The sequence below is a fragment of the Bos javanicus genome, chromosome 2 (assembly GCF_032452875.1).
Source record: "Bos javanicus breed banteng chromosome 2, ARS-OSU_banteng_1.0, whole genome shotgun sequence".
NCBI lineage: Eukaryota > Metazoa > Chordata > Mammalia > Artiodactyla > Bovidae > Bos > Bos javanicus.
The window spans coordinates 76,948,681-76,961,883 of NC_083869.1; the positions used below are offsets into that span (position 1 = coordinate 76,948,681).

Genomic DNA, 13,203 nt, shown 5'->3' on the forward strand with positions numbered 1-13,203 from the left:
ATTTCTTCTCCTTCCTCCCCACTTAGAAAAGCCCTAGGGAATTCTCTGGCCTTCCAGTGGTTGAACTCTGGGCTTTCACTGCCAAGGGCATGGGTTCAATCCCTGGTCAGGGAACTATGATCCCATATGGCTCTGGGTAGCCAAATTAAAACAATAACAAAACCCCCAAACAAACAAAAGCAATGGGGAAAATAAAAGAACAAACTGTTTACTAAAAACAGAAAAGGATAAGCTACTGCCTGGTCTCAGGCATTATTCAGAAGCAGTTATAAGGAGAAGGTAGATGGTTATCACTATGCTCAGCCAGCCAGAGGCCTCCAGTGGGTAAGAACACATTCTCCTACCACCTCGGGACCTTGAGTTATTGAACCTTCTCCTCTCTGCTCTATGTGACTTTGGAAGGAATCTGTAGGGACTGGGCTACAGCCAAGAGTAAGAAACCCTGGTAATAATTTGAGAATTGTAATTTGACCAGTGGTTTTAAAAGCACATGTGCCCCCATGGTGGTTGAGGTAGACTTCAGTGCCTCTCTTTAAAATATATTAATGACATTAAACAAATTAAACCCGTTTACCAAAATGCCAGCACAACTACCAGCTGTAAAGATGGAGGGAGCCCGACATTTTGAAAGCATGGAATCAATGACTTCCTTTGAGAGTTGAAGATTCTGAGATTAAGAGAGGGATCCCTAGTTCGGGACAGACTTGTGTGTGAATTCCTGCTCCATCTCCTATAAGATCTTAGATTTGCTATTCACCTTTCTGAGGCTCAGTCTATTTAGCTATAAAAAAACGTTTGAATGTTATGGGGATTGACTGGGGTACAAATGCAGCTGAGTTCAGTCAGTTCTGGTAACCATTATAGGAAAGCAAGAACATAACTAAAGGACCAAGCATGAAGCCTGGTGTCTAGGGCTTACTCAAAAGAAAAAGGTTTGTTCAATTTCCTTCCTTTTCCTATCTCTTTTAATCTCATTTAATGACTTGACAAGGCCACTGCTATCCTCAGTTCTAAGATCAACAAAGCTACTTTACCAGCTGAGCCACCAGGGAAGCCCTTCTCCAGGCCAGATTACAAATTTTAGGCATCTAAGCTTGAAAAGATTGTGATACTTCACTCTCTCACCACCTCACCAAGAGTAATTAAAAAGAAAAGCAACACTAAAACATAGAATGAACATAAAGAAGTATAACAAAACAATGTATTTCTCACTGAAGACTTCAATGATTGCCTAGCCCCTATCATAAAGTCGATGTCCTCGAAATAAATGTTTATGGTAACTACCCACTCCCCTCCACCCCTGGCCTTTTGCCTTTGCTCTGTGCATTTGCTAAGCTTTTCAAATAGGTAACCCAGCACCTGAGCCAGTACTAGGGGTGCCCCCATGTGCACTTACTCCACTTAAGGACTGGAATCCATTCCCAAAGTATCCCAAGCCTTCTTTGACTCATTGTACCTTTGTCTCCATACCTTATCTAATACTTAAACAAGTACGCCATGAGAAACGCTGGGCTGGAGGAAGCACAACCCGGAATCAAGATTGCTGGGAGAAATATCAATAACCTCAGATATATAGATGACACCACCCTTATGGCAGAAAGTGAAGAAGAACTAAAGAGCCTCTTGATGAAAGTGAAAGAGGAGAGTGAAAAAATTGGCTTAAAGCTCAACATTCAGAAAACTAAGATCATAGCATCCAGTCCCATCACTTCATGGGAAATAGATGGGGAAACAGGGGAAACAGCAGCTGACTTTATTTTTTTGGGCTCCAAAATTACTGCAGATGGTGATTACAGCCATGAAATTAAAAGACACTTGCTCCTTGGAAGGAAAGTTATGACAAACCTAGATAGCATATTAAAAAGCAGAGACATTTCTTTGTCAACAAAGGTCCATCTAGTCAAGGCTATGATTTTTCCAGTAGTCATGTGAGAGTTGGACTATAAAGAAATCTGAGCACTGAAGAATTGATGCTTTTGAACTGTGGTGTTGGAAAAGACCCTTGAGAGTCCCTTGGACTGCAAGGAGATCCAAACAGTCCATCCTAAAGAAGATCAGTCCTGGGTGTTCATTGGAAGGACTGATGTTGAAGCTGAAGCTCCAGTACTTTGGCCACCTGATGGGAAGAGCTGACTCGTTTGAAAAGATCCTGATGCTGGGAAAGATTGAGGGCAGGAGAAGAGGGGGACAACAGAGGATGAGATTGTTGTATGGCATCACCGACTCAATGGACATGAGTTTGGGTGGACTCCAGCAGTTTGTGATGGATAAGGAGGCCTGGTGTGCTGTGGCTCCTGAGGTCGCAAGGAGTTGGACACGACTGAGCAACTGAACTGAACCGAACTGAAACAAAATAATTGAGTGTCATTCACCTCCTTCTCACCCTTGTTTATCATCTGATTAAAGTGGAAAGGACCAGGTAAGTTCCCATAAAGGATAACAGTAGATCAGGAATGACTCCTGTACTAGAACAATTAGGTCTTCTACACAGTGTGACAATGTTGAGGGAATCACTTGATCTTTGGAAGCCTGGAGAAGAAGTTAGAGTCAGAAGCTAAAGAAATCTCAGCTCAGCCTTTAGTTCTAAGAATCCTACTGCTCTCTTCTCAGCAGGAAATTCCCACTCACTTTGGCCTTCTCTCCAACCTAAGTAACAAATCATGAGAGGAGGAACCCTGCCCCCTGCTGAAAGGGGCAATTCCAGAGAATAGGTGAGAGTTCTGAGATAAGGCAGGGAGAAAACTCCTTCAAGGCAGGACTGAATCGGAGCATTAAAAGATTATAGATGGGGACCACGCGTATGAAAATCCCTGTGTTGTATGTAAGATGTAGAGGCTACCAGGGCAGCCAGAGGCATCCTGGTGATGCACTGGATGCTCCATAGCCCACAGGATAGAAAGAGAATCAACACAGGATATCTATTTATTCATTCAGCAAACATCTGTTTGGAGTTACTTTTCCAGTTATTGTAATAGGCCATATAGAAAACATGTATCAATAAAATGTCCACATCTTCAAAGAGCCAATAGCTTAGTGGAGAAAAATGAGATGGGGAGAGCACACAGATCATTACAGTTGTAGTTCACTCATTAAATCCTGTCCGATTATTTGTAGCCCCACAAGTTGCAGCACACCAGGCTTCCTGTCCTTCACCTTCTCCTGGAGTTTGCTCAAACTGGTATCCACTGAGTTAATGATACCATCTAATGAAATCCTCCTCTGTCATCTCCTTCTCTTGCCCTCAATCTTTCCCAGTATCAGGGTGTTTTCCAATGAGTCAGCTCTTCCCATCAGGTGGCCAAAGTATTGGAGCTTAAGCATCAGTCCTTTCAATGCATATTCAGGGTTGATTTTCTCTAGAGTTGAATGGTTTGATCTCCTTGCTGTCATTACAATACAGCATCTTAAATGCAAGGTTAGAGGTCGGGGGGCAGATACCCTGAGAACAGAGAATAGGATCAATTAATCTAACTAAAGCTTCAAGGAGAGCTTCCTAGAGGAGATGAACTCTGGGAGCATGGGAGAACTTAGAAAAGTGTCTGGCACAGAGTAGATACTCAAATGGTTATTGAATGAATTTTGTAGAAATTCAGAAATAAGAACATACAGTGATTGTCTACCAGCTGCTCATACATCTAGAGAGGCATGGACAAGTAAAGTAAATGCCATACTGTGTGGTTGGCAGGCCATGTGACAAGGAGTCCCTGCTATGTAATGCTGTGTGGCATTGGCCAAAGTTGTGATCTCTGTGACATCATTTCCACCATCTGTACTAGAGGGATAATAATGTCTATTTCACAGTATTCTAGGTAAGAATGCATTTTGAAAGATACTTTAGTATGATGTCTCATACATACCAAGTGTTCAATAAACAACAAGTATTATTAAAGCATATTTCCATGTATGAAAAAGGAATAAAGCCTACAATCACATACTACAAGTCATAGCCACTTATTTTTTTCACAGCAGAAACTACTTCAGGACCCAGAGGTTCCTGGAGGAGGGTCTGTCTGGGCTGGAGTGGGTGCAGAAGGAGGGTCCAGCAGTAGGAGGTAGGGATACCAGGCTCCCAGTCAGCTGCTCCCCAAAGGCAACCCTGGGACAGGCACACAGCTGAAGGGGTCTTAGTCTTCTCTTCCTACAGATGAGCTGTGATAGACCCTGGAAAAAATGGTAGGCTTTGACTAGAAAGAAAAACCTAGGGATGGATGGGGAACCATGCCTTGAAATGGAGAGAATAAAGAGACGGAACTGGAATTAACGTGTGTGGAAAGGAAGGTTCCCTAAAGGATGATCTCAGAAATAAAGTTCCAAAGAATCCCCCTGGTGGCTTTTATTCACCTGCAAAATGGAATTATCAGCTGCTCATGCTGGTGGCAGCTGTTCAGCTAGTCTCCCCTTCCCAGACTCAAACCTTTTGTCAAACTGAAATATATTCTCTTAGGAAAATCCCCCAGGGTACACCTGACTAAGGCCAGGTCAGTTGGAGCAAAGGAGGAGGTAAAGGTTTTAAGGACCAAATCGGGAGGAGGGAGAGTTGGAAATGAAAACCTGCTTTCCTCTTCTTGTTAATCCTGCAGGGTCCTTCCTAAAAGGCTTCATTTGTTTGCTTCTTTGCAGCAAAGAATTTGGTGAGAAAATCTCAGTGGGGAGATAAATACCTGTCAAAAGCTGTACAGAATTTCCCAGGGAGGAGACTTGTGTGAAAGCCTTTATTTCACCAATAAAGAAAGAAAAGGTTATTTTATGTGCATTGTGGGAGAATTAGTGAGACATTTCTCATTTCTCCAGGGAGAAAAATCCCAGAGAGGTGTCTGCCATGCCTGTGTTTTCCAGCTATTTTCAGACAGGAGTGTTTTACGCCTTGGCTGTGAGGACCTCTGCTGATGCCTCTTCTGTTTTCTGTTTTCTTGCAGATGGATCAGCAACTCCGACTCAGTTATAACTTCTCCCCAGAAGTCGAGTTCAGGGCTATGAGGTCCCTCACCTTGGGCAAAGTCACAGGTTTGCTCTTCTAGTCCATGTCTTTCTGGCCTTGATAAAATAAATAATAAATAACTTTCTTCAGGGAAAAGCAACAAGATCTAGATAATATCCAACACGTAGGACCAAGAGTCCTGTGGAGACAGGAAAGCATGTGTGGAGAGAGCAGAAACCAGCATTTACATCTACTTTAGAGAATCTTGAGTAACATAAATGAACAGAGCAATTCACTAAAATAATTATTTTTTACTTAATTTCTATTTACAATGTTTACTCAATTTTTTTAGTTAAATTCACATAAATTTCACTTAAAGAAATTAAGGATTTACAACCCAATTATTTAACTCTATAAATCCTTAAATCTCTTTCCTAATTCATCAAAAATTCAAAAGATTGTCCTACGACAATAATGGATGCTTTTTTTTATTCTACAGGGAGTTCTGTCAATTTTCATTTTATATGAAATGATGACTTTTATCAGGTGTAAGCAAGATTGAAATTTTTGTATCTTCTTGATGAACGTTTTTTCACACTGAAGTAATATTTTTTAATTTTAATGTCTCTGTACTTTAGTTTGTCTGTTATTAATATAGCTAATTCAGTTTTGCTTTAGTTAGTATTTGCCTGGCTTATGGTTTATCATTTTCCTTATTTTCCCTTTCAGTCTTTTATTTCTTTCTTTTTTTTTGAGCCTTATATAGGATCTTGTGGAGAGTAGACAAACAAATATTGCATTTTCATTCAATCTGGCCATCTTCTGTTTTATAAATTGGCAAATGTAAGCCCCTGTGCATTTTTGGGTTCTTTGGGTGGTTGGGTTTGTTTCTGCCTCTTTATTTTCTAATTGTTCAACTTTTCCTGTGATTCCAGCATGTTCTTTTCTATTCTCTCAGTCACAACACAGTGCAGAAAACATTCATAACTGGAAACATTTTAAGCAGGAATGTATTTAACTCAGGAAATAACTTGCTTACAAAATTGTGACAGCACTTATAGAGTGCATTCCTGTTAGTCTTTTTGAGTGACTCCCCAGCAGTTCTGAGCTGATGAATGGGAAGCCATTAACTACCAAGCAGTCACTGATGCAGTGCTGTGTGTTAGCATCCAATAGGTGGAAAAGCTCCTTAAAAATGGCGGCAGAGAAAAGACTTCAAGTTACCATGACTTTGCTGGCCAGTAGAAAAAGCTGAAAAGGCAGAAAAAATGACTCCTGTCCCACTACAGCCTTCCAGATCCATACATTGTATCTAGTTTCCAGAACATAATGTGCATCCAGAAATCTATCTGCTATTAGGTCTGGAAAATGTCAGTTTTACCTTCCAAAATGACAGTTGAATGAGCCAATCAACACTGACCAACTTGTAGGTTGAATTTTATGTTTATTTCTTATTCTATTTCCCCTCCTACTAATAATAATTATTACTTTATGTAGACACTGCTTTTTTGACTTACCAGTGTAGTCATTAATTTGTTGTTCCAAAACCTTTTACTTTCTGCCAGATTTAATTTCCTTCTTTCTGATGTAAATTCTTTTGAATTTTTTTCCGTATAAGTGGTCCTTTATCTGAAAATAAGTCTTTCATTTTTCACCTTTATTCCTGGAAGACAATTTTGCTAGACATGTAATTCAACATTGAAGGACATCTTTCCCTTATATCTTAAGGATTTATTCGTGGGTGTGATGGACCCGCTCACACTGGCTTATAAGAACCTGTTATACATATCCCTGCACAATTCTGCATGTGGTGATTTCACAATGGTAGTTTGAAATTGGCCAACCTAGGAGTTTCTATTCCATGTATCTCAGAAATGCTACAAATCAGGGTCCTTGGGGTCCTTGGCAGCCAGGTTAAACCCTCACCAGCACATCACTGGACTCTACTCTTCCATCATCTGATGTGACTGTTGAAAAGCTGGCTGTCAGTCTGTCCTGTCTTTGAAAATACACTGACCACCCCCACACCCAACACCCTAAACCTATTTTTAAGGTCATTTCTTTAAATTTGGTGTTTGATAGTTTTATTACCATATGTCTGATTGTAGACTTCTATTTAATTCTCTTAGTTGATATGTTTATGTTTCTTGTATTTCTTCATTAGTTTCTGTGTATCTAGTTCATATGTATTATTCATATGTATCTATTCATTAGCTCTCAAAAATTCTCAGCATCTCTTTAATGCTTCTTTCTTATTCTCTCTACTCATTTAGCTTTGACCTGCACTAGATAAACCTCAGACTTATTCTTTTTTCTGTTAGGTGATTTTATTTTTCTTGTCCATTTTCACTGGTTTCAATGTGAATATTTTAAGTTGACTATCTTCACTTAGTAACAGGTCGAGGCCAGGACTCCTGTTCTTCAAGATGATTCCGGTACTCTCCTGGATGCAAACTTAATGTTGGCTGATGACTTACTGTCTTGGTTTTGCGTTTCTTTCCCCTAAAATCTTCCCCAAGCTTAGGATCCTTCTTTGTTTCCTGTAGCTTAACAAAATATTAAAAATGTGTTGTTTGGTTTTAATGAAGCAGAATTACTTTTTTGAGTATCTAGTATATTACATGTCCCCTCATACCTAAATTTATCTTGAGCCACTGAATCCACATTTCAGAAGAATTTTGAGAGGAGAGATTCCTAGGGTTGTAGGCTCACCAAGCTTGGGCTGTTCTTGTGTTACCTGCTTTGCAATGGCAGCTCTAAAAACATCCTCTTATTTAAAATTTCTTTCCGTTTATCTTGACACTGCGTATGACATTCCTATGGCATTTTTGTCTTTTGAACTAAACCCCTAATATGTAAGACTTAAAGGAAGAAAATTTAAAGTGAGTTACTAAATTACTGTACCTTGTACTAAATTATCTTGCTGGGTGGCTCAGTGGGTAAGAATCTGTCTGCCAGTGCAGAAGATGAAGGAGATATGGGTTCAATCCCTAGGTTGGGAAGATCCCTTGCAGTAGGAAACAGCAACCCACTCCATTATTCTTGCTTGAGAAATTCCATGAACAAAGGAGCCTGGTGGGCTACAGTCCCTGTGGTGGCAAAGAGTTGGCCATGACTGAGCAACTGAGCACGCACTAAATTATTGCGGGCCAGCTTGTCATTTTGTTTTAGAAAAGATTAGGCTATTGTTGAGGAAGAGTATCCAATAAAATGTCTTCACTGGACCAAGTGTGGAAAACCCCTGCCTGCCCACCTTTCTTCCCATCCAAATGGCTACAAGTAGAGCAGAGCATTTGGATCCATAATTAACCTCCATACTTCTGGTCTTTGAAAGGTCTGTATCTAGAGGTGAGAGAAGATGATATGAACATTAGGTTCATTATTAAGGAGGGACATCTGTCCTGCAGACCTTTTGAAAGGAAGCCTCATGCATCAGAAAGAACTTGGAGTAGGAATATTTGCTGTAGGTAGGGATGGTGCAGAAATGGGTATGTAGTATTTATAACAAATGCAACCCTACTCCACAACTTTAGAAATGTCTAGCATTGTGTTGGACATTTTCAAATCTAAAACAAGTATTTTCAGGCATTTTTTCATAGTATATACCAAAGGCAAGTAAGTATAGCAAATCTGTTCCAGTTTTCCTCAGTAATAGCATTCCATTGTAAAGCAACTCATGTATTCATTTTCTTTCTTTAAGAGAAAGGGCAAATTCATCATTCTAGAAGGTATTTATTTAGCACCAATGATGGTTCTACATGATATGTGCTATATAGATAACAAGATGAGTAAGCATGTTTTTCCTGAAAATTCCTGTGATATAGAGGAAAATAGAAGACGTAATCATTGACGTTAAAATTGCATTCTGTGTGTTTACCCCTGGTAAATCATGGGCTGTTGTTAGCTTTGTTCCTTTGTTTACTGACATTCTTTGACTTTTAAGAAAAAAAACTTCTTGTTTCTGGTCTATTACATGAATAGATTGAAGGGAAAATAGCATTAAAAAGAAAAAAAATCTGTTTATTTAGGGAAGTCACCCTTTTGAACAAGATCATCTTTTTGAAAAATTACTGAACTCTTTAGAAATATAGAACTGCGTTCCTTAGATTCAGATAGTGTGAATTACCTGTATGTTTCTATGTCTATCCAATTTAGCACTGGTGCAGGAACATTCAGTCAGATTTAGAAATTTAGAAAGTATGAAACTTCTAAAAGGAACTGTACATTTTTTGTTTGCTTTTTATTTTTGTTTTATGTTTTTTAGTCCTGGTTTCTCTTAATTTACTGTTCCAGAGTATATAATTAAATTTAATGGCAAAGTTTATATATATATATATATATATATATATATATATATATATAGCATTGAAGCTAAAAATGAAGGAATTTATTATTATCATTATTATTATTTTCTTCCTGAGCAGAGACTCTTACTATACTGCAGATTTAAGAAGCCATTACTTTTTAAAATATAGAAACATCTTCAAGCTTATATGGAAAGGAATTGTATACTGTTTTTAAACTGTAGCTGCCAGATTCCACATAGACATTCAAATGCTATTTGCACTCAGGGCATACTTACAAGATTATTCATTTATCAATTTCTTTTGCCTACTTGCCAGTTTGGTAGGCTAAACCTCACAGTTGGCAGAAACATTATTCTTCTGCTTTGATGACTGTTTGCCCAGGTAGCTTCAAAATTCACTTGGCCTTAACAAGCCATGTAGAAATTGGAAGAATTCCTTCTCAATCTGCAAAAGTCCAGTTAATCTAGGAATTGCAGGGCTAGCTGTGAGTACTTGCCTGTGCTTTGAGCTTGTCCATATGAAGTGAATTCTGATTGTGTCTAGAGAACAGGATTCTTTGACTCTCCCAAATCCCTCAGTTTTGAACATCACACCTACTGTTTCTTCTGCAATATCAGAGCATTGTTGTCTGAATTTGTGATTGTGCTCACGTTAAATCATTTCTCAAGCATTTTGTAGGTGAAGAGTTATGGCTGCCATTTTTAGACAATGCAGCAAAATTTATGCATATAAAGGAAAGGTGGCTATTTCAAAGTACTTGTTTTGTAAGACTGTACTCTTTTTTTTTTAATTTTCTAAATAGTTGGGCCCTCCATCTGATTCAAAACTGGTGCAAATGATATTAAATTTAAAAGCAAAATTACAGAGTGAAGCATGCGCAGCTTTTTAGAGACTAACTCATGTTTGGCTTTCTTACTGTTGTATGACCATTGTGAAGTGTCAAATCTGTCTATAGTCCCTTGTCAGTAAAATGAGGATGGTAGCATTTAATTCATAGATTTAAGTAAGCATTCCATAAGACACTATATACAAAGTATTTGAAGTATTTGATATTTAGCACATGCTCCATACATGTTAGAATCTTTTGATTTTTGAAGATCATGGCAAAATAGAGGATAACTGTGTTTTGCTTTGTTTCTAGTTTTATTTTAATGAGTCTAGAAAAGTTGTTATAAAGGTAACTTCCAAAATGGACTCAAATGCGTTCTAAAAGAGCAATTCTGAACCATGGTGAGCCTTGAAGATGGGAGTGAGTTAAGACTGTTTTAATGGTATATCAGCTTTAACCAGTTTAAATAGTGACTGTAAGATAATTGGTGAAAATGGAAGCTTCAGAGTGTAAGTTTTGCTTCAGGCACAGCTGGGTTCAGGAGTTCAAATGTGACTGTGATGCAGCCTTTATCTATCTGTCTGTCTGTTCTCTTTCCACCTCTTACCCTCTTTACCTCTCTATGGGGCTTTATTCGCAGGCAGAATTTCAATGGTATCAAAAGTTGAATCAGCAGTTCCATGCTTCATGACTATTATTTCAACAGCCCTGGTGGAAAGAAAGCCTCTCCTTTCTAAAATTTCCAGAAAAAATTCTGGATTGAATCTCAAAGGAGCAATTTGTGTCAAGTGACAGTTGCAAATGATGACAGTGTCCAAGGGATTGGGAATGCACTGGGTGTTCGTGATCGGATTATGCACCCGACTGTGCTCTGGATGGGTGAAGGGTTCAGGTCAATATCAACCACGTATATTAAGAACAAGGAGATGCTTATTTCTCAAAAGGAAGCCAAAGTATTCTTGCTAGAGAGGAGGAATCAAGAATAATCCAGTAATAGCATTGGTTTCTTCATCCACATTCTGCTACCTCTTTTCACCAGGAGAGATAGACTTGGAGTTGTGCATAATTTGGGAACTGCATTGTGTTTGTATACATCAAACAACAGTCCAAGTGTGTTGCAACAATCCCAGTGTGTTGCAACAAAAAAAGAATAGTTGAGAGTCCCTCTTTTAAGAAATGCTTGTTATCTTCTTTGTAACAAGTTTGTAGCTTCCAAAGAGACTCCTGGAAAAAATTATTTCATTTTGAAAGCATAGGTTTATTAAATAATATTTCACTTTGTTTTTGGCCATTCCTAGTTCTTTAGCCTGGAGAAGGAAATGGCAACCCACTCCAGTATTCTTGCCTGGAGAATCCCAGGTACGGGGGAGCCTGATGGGCTGCCATCTATGGGGTCGCACAGAGTCAGACACGACTGAAGCGACTTAGCAGCAGCAGCAGCAGCAGTTCTTTAGCAAATATAAAGATCTCCAAACCACAGCCCCTCCAAAGCACAGTCCTTCCTGATTCAAATTCTGATATTGTGGGTAATTGTCTCATATTATATCCAAAATTTGGTTAATGATAGTTTCCCCAAGAAAGAAACAAATTCATGTTAATCTAATCTGAACTCTCTGTGAATGAAGTGTTTTAAAAGATCTAGAAATATCATATTTCAGTAATCATTCCAACTTCCTAAATACCCATCTTATTCTTTCTAACTTAAAGATAACCAACACTGAATCACAGCTGGGCTTCAGGGGATTTGTTTCTGTTTCTTTTAAAAATAATGAACTTCATTTTTCTTCATGGAATACGAAGAAAATATGGGATATGCAATAGATGATTTAGTTCACCTCATGGAACAGGAATGTGTGTTATCTCCTGACTGAAAAATGTAATTTTATTTTACATTTTAAAGGAATGAGTGCATGATCAGAACCCAGACCTACTGCATGCTTGTCTTTCTTTGTAAAAGTCAAGTGCATTTTTTTATAAAAGCAAAATCCAAACTTTATATGTCTTTTAACAAACTTTATATGTCTTCTCTTGACTGTGTTAGCAAAGGCTATTTTGTGTGGTTTACCAGAATCCAATGACATGACTGTTATATAAAGAGTAATAATAATAATAATAACATTGCTTATTATTACTTAATAATGCTCTGCTCTGTGCTAGATCTAAACTCTTATGTCTTATTTTTACCTTATTTTTAATTGAAGTGTGGGCTTTCCTGATGGCTCATCAGGTAAAGAACCTGTCTGCAATGTCTCAAATGCAGGAGACCCGAGTTTGATCCCTGGGTTGGGAAGATTCCCTGGAGAAGAGAATGTCAACCTACTCCAGTATTCTTGCCCAGATAGTCCCATGGAAAAGAGGAGCCTGGAAGGCAACAGTTCATGGGGTCACAAAGAGGTGGACATGACTGAGTGACTAACACTTTAACTGAAGTATAGTTAATTTAGCATTGTGATAGTTTCAGGTGTACAGCAAAGTTACTCCGTTATACACACATACACACACACACACACATATATATATACACACACAAACATATATATGTATAGTGCATATTCTTTTTCAGATTCTTTTCTATTAGAGTTTATTACAAGAAATTGAATATAGTTCCCTATGCTACACAGTAGGTCCTTGTTATTTATTTATTTTATATATTATATCTATTAATCTCAAATTTGAAATTCATCCTTCCCCCCTGTTTCACCTTTGGTAACAATATGTTTGTTTTCTATGTTGGTGAGTCTATTTCTGTTTTATAAAAAGTTCACTCATATCATTTTTTTTTAAGATTCCACATGTAAATGATATCACATATATTTATTCTTCTCTGATTTACTTCACTTAGTAAGATCATCTCAGGTCCCATCCATGTTGCTGCAGATGGCATTATTTCATTCTTTTTTTATGGCTGAGTAATATTCTATTGTAGGCTTCCCTGGTGGCTCAGTGATAAATAATCTGGCTGCCAATGCAGGAGATGTGGGTTTGATTCCTGGGTCTGGAAGATCCCCTGGAGAAGGAAATGGCAACCCACTTCAGTATTCTTGCCTGGAGAATCCCATGGATGGAGGATCCTGGTGGGCTGTAGTTCATGGGGTTGCAAAGGGTCAGACCTGACTTAGAGACTGCTGCTGCTGCTGCTGCTGCTGCTG

At 38.5% G+C, this 13,203-nt stretch overlaps 1 protein-coding gene across 1 annotated transcript in view; it reads left to right on the plus strand.

The window, feature by feature from the left end:
• The window catches only part of CNTNAP5 (contactin associated protein family member 5), a 1,042,386-nt gene that overhangs the window by 975,237 nt on the left and 53,946 nt on the right, over positions 1 to 13,203 (plus strand). Inside the window, exon 21 of the mRNA XM_061440248.1 lies at positions 4,917 to 5,004. Within this exon, the coding sequence (XP_061296232.1) occupies positions 4,917 to 5,004 (88 nt within the window). The remainder of the gene's footprint in view (positions 1 to 4,916; positions 5,005 to 13,203) is intronic.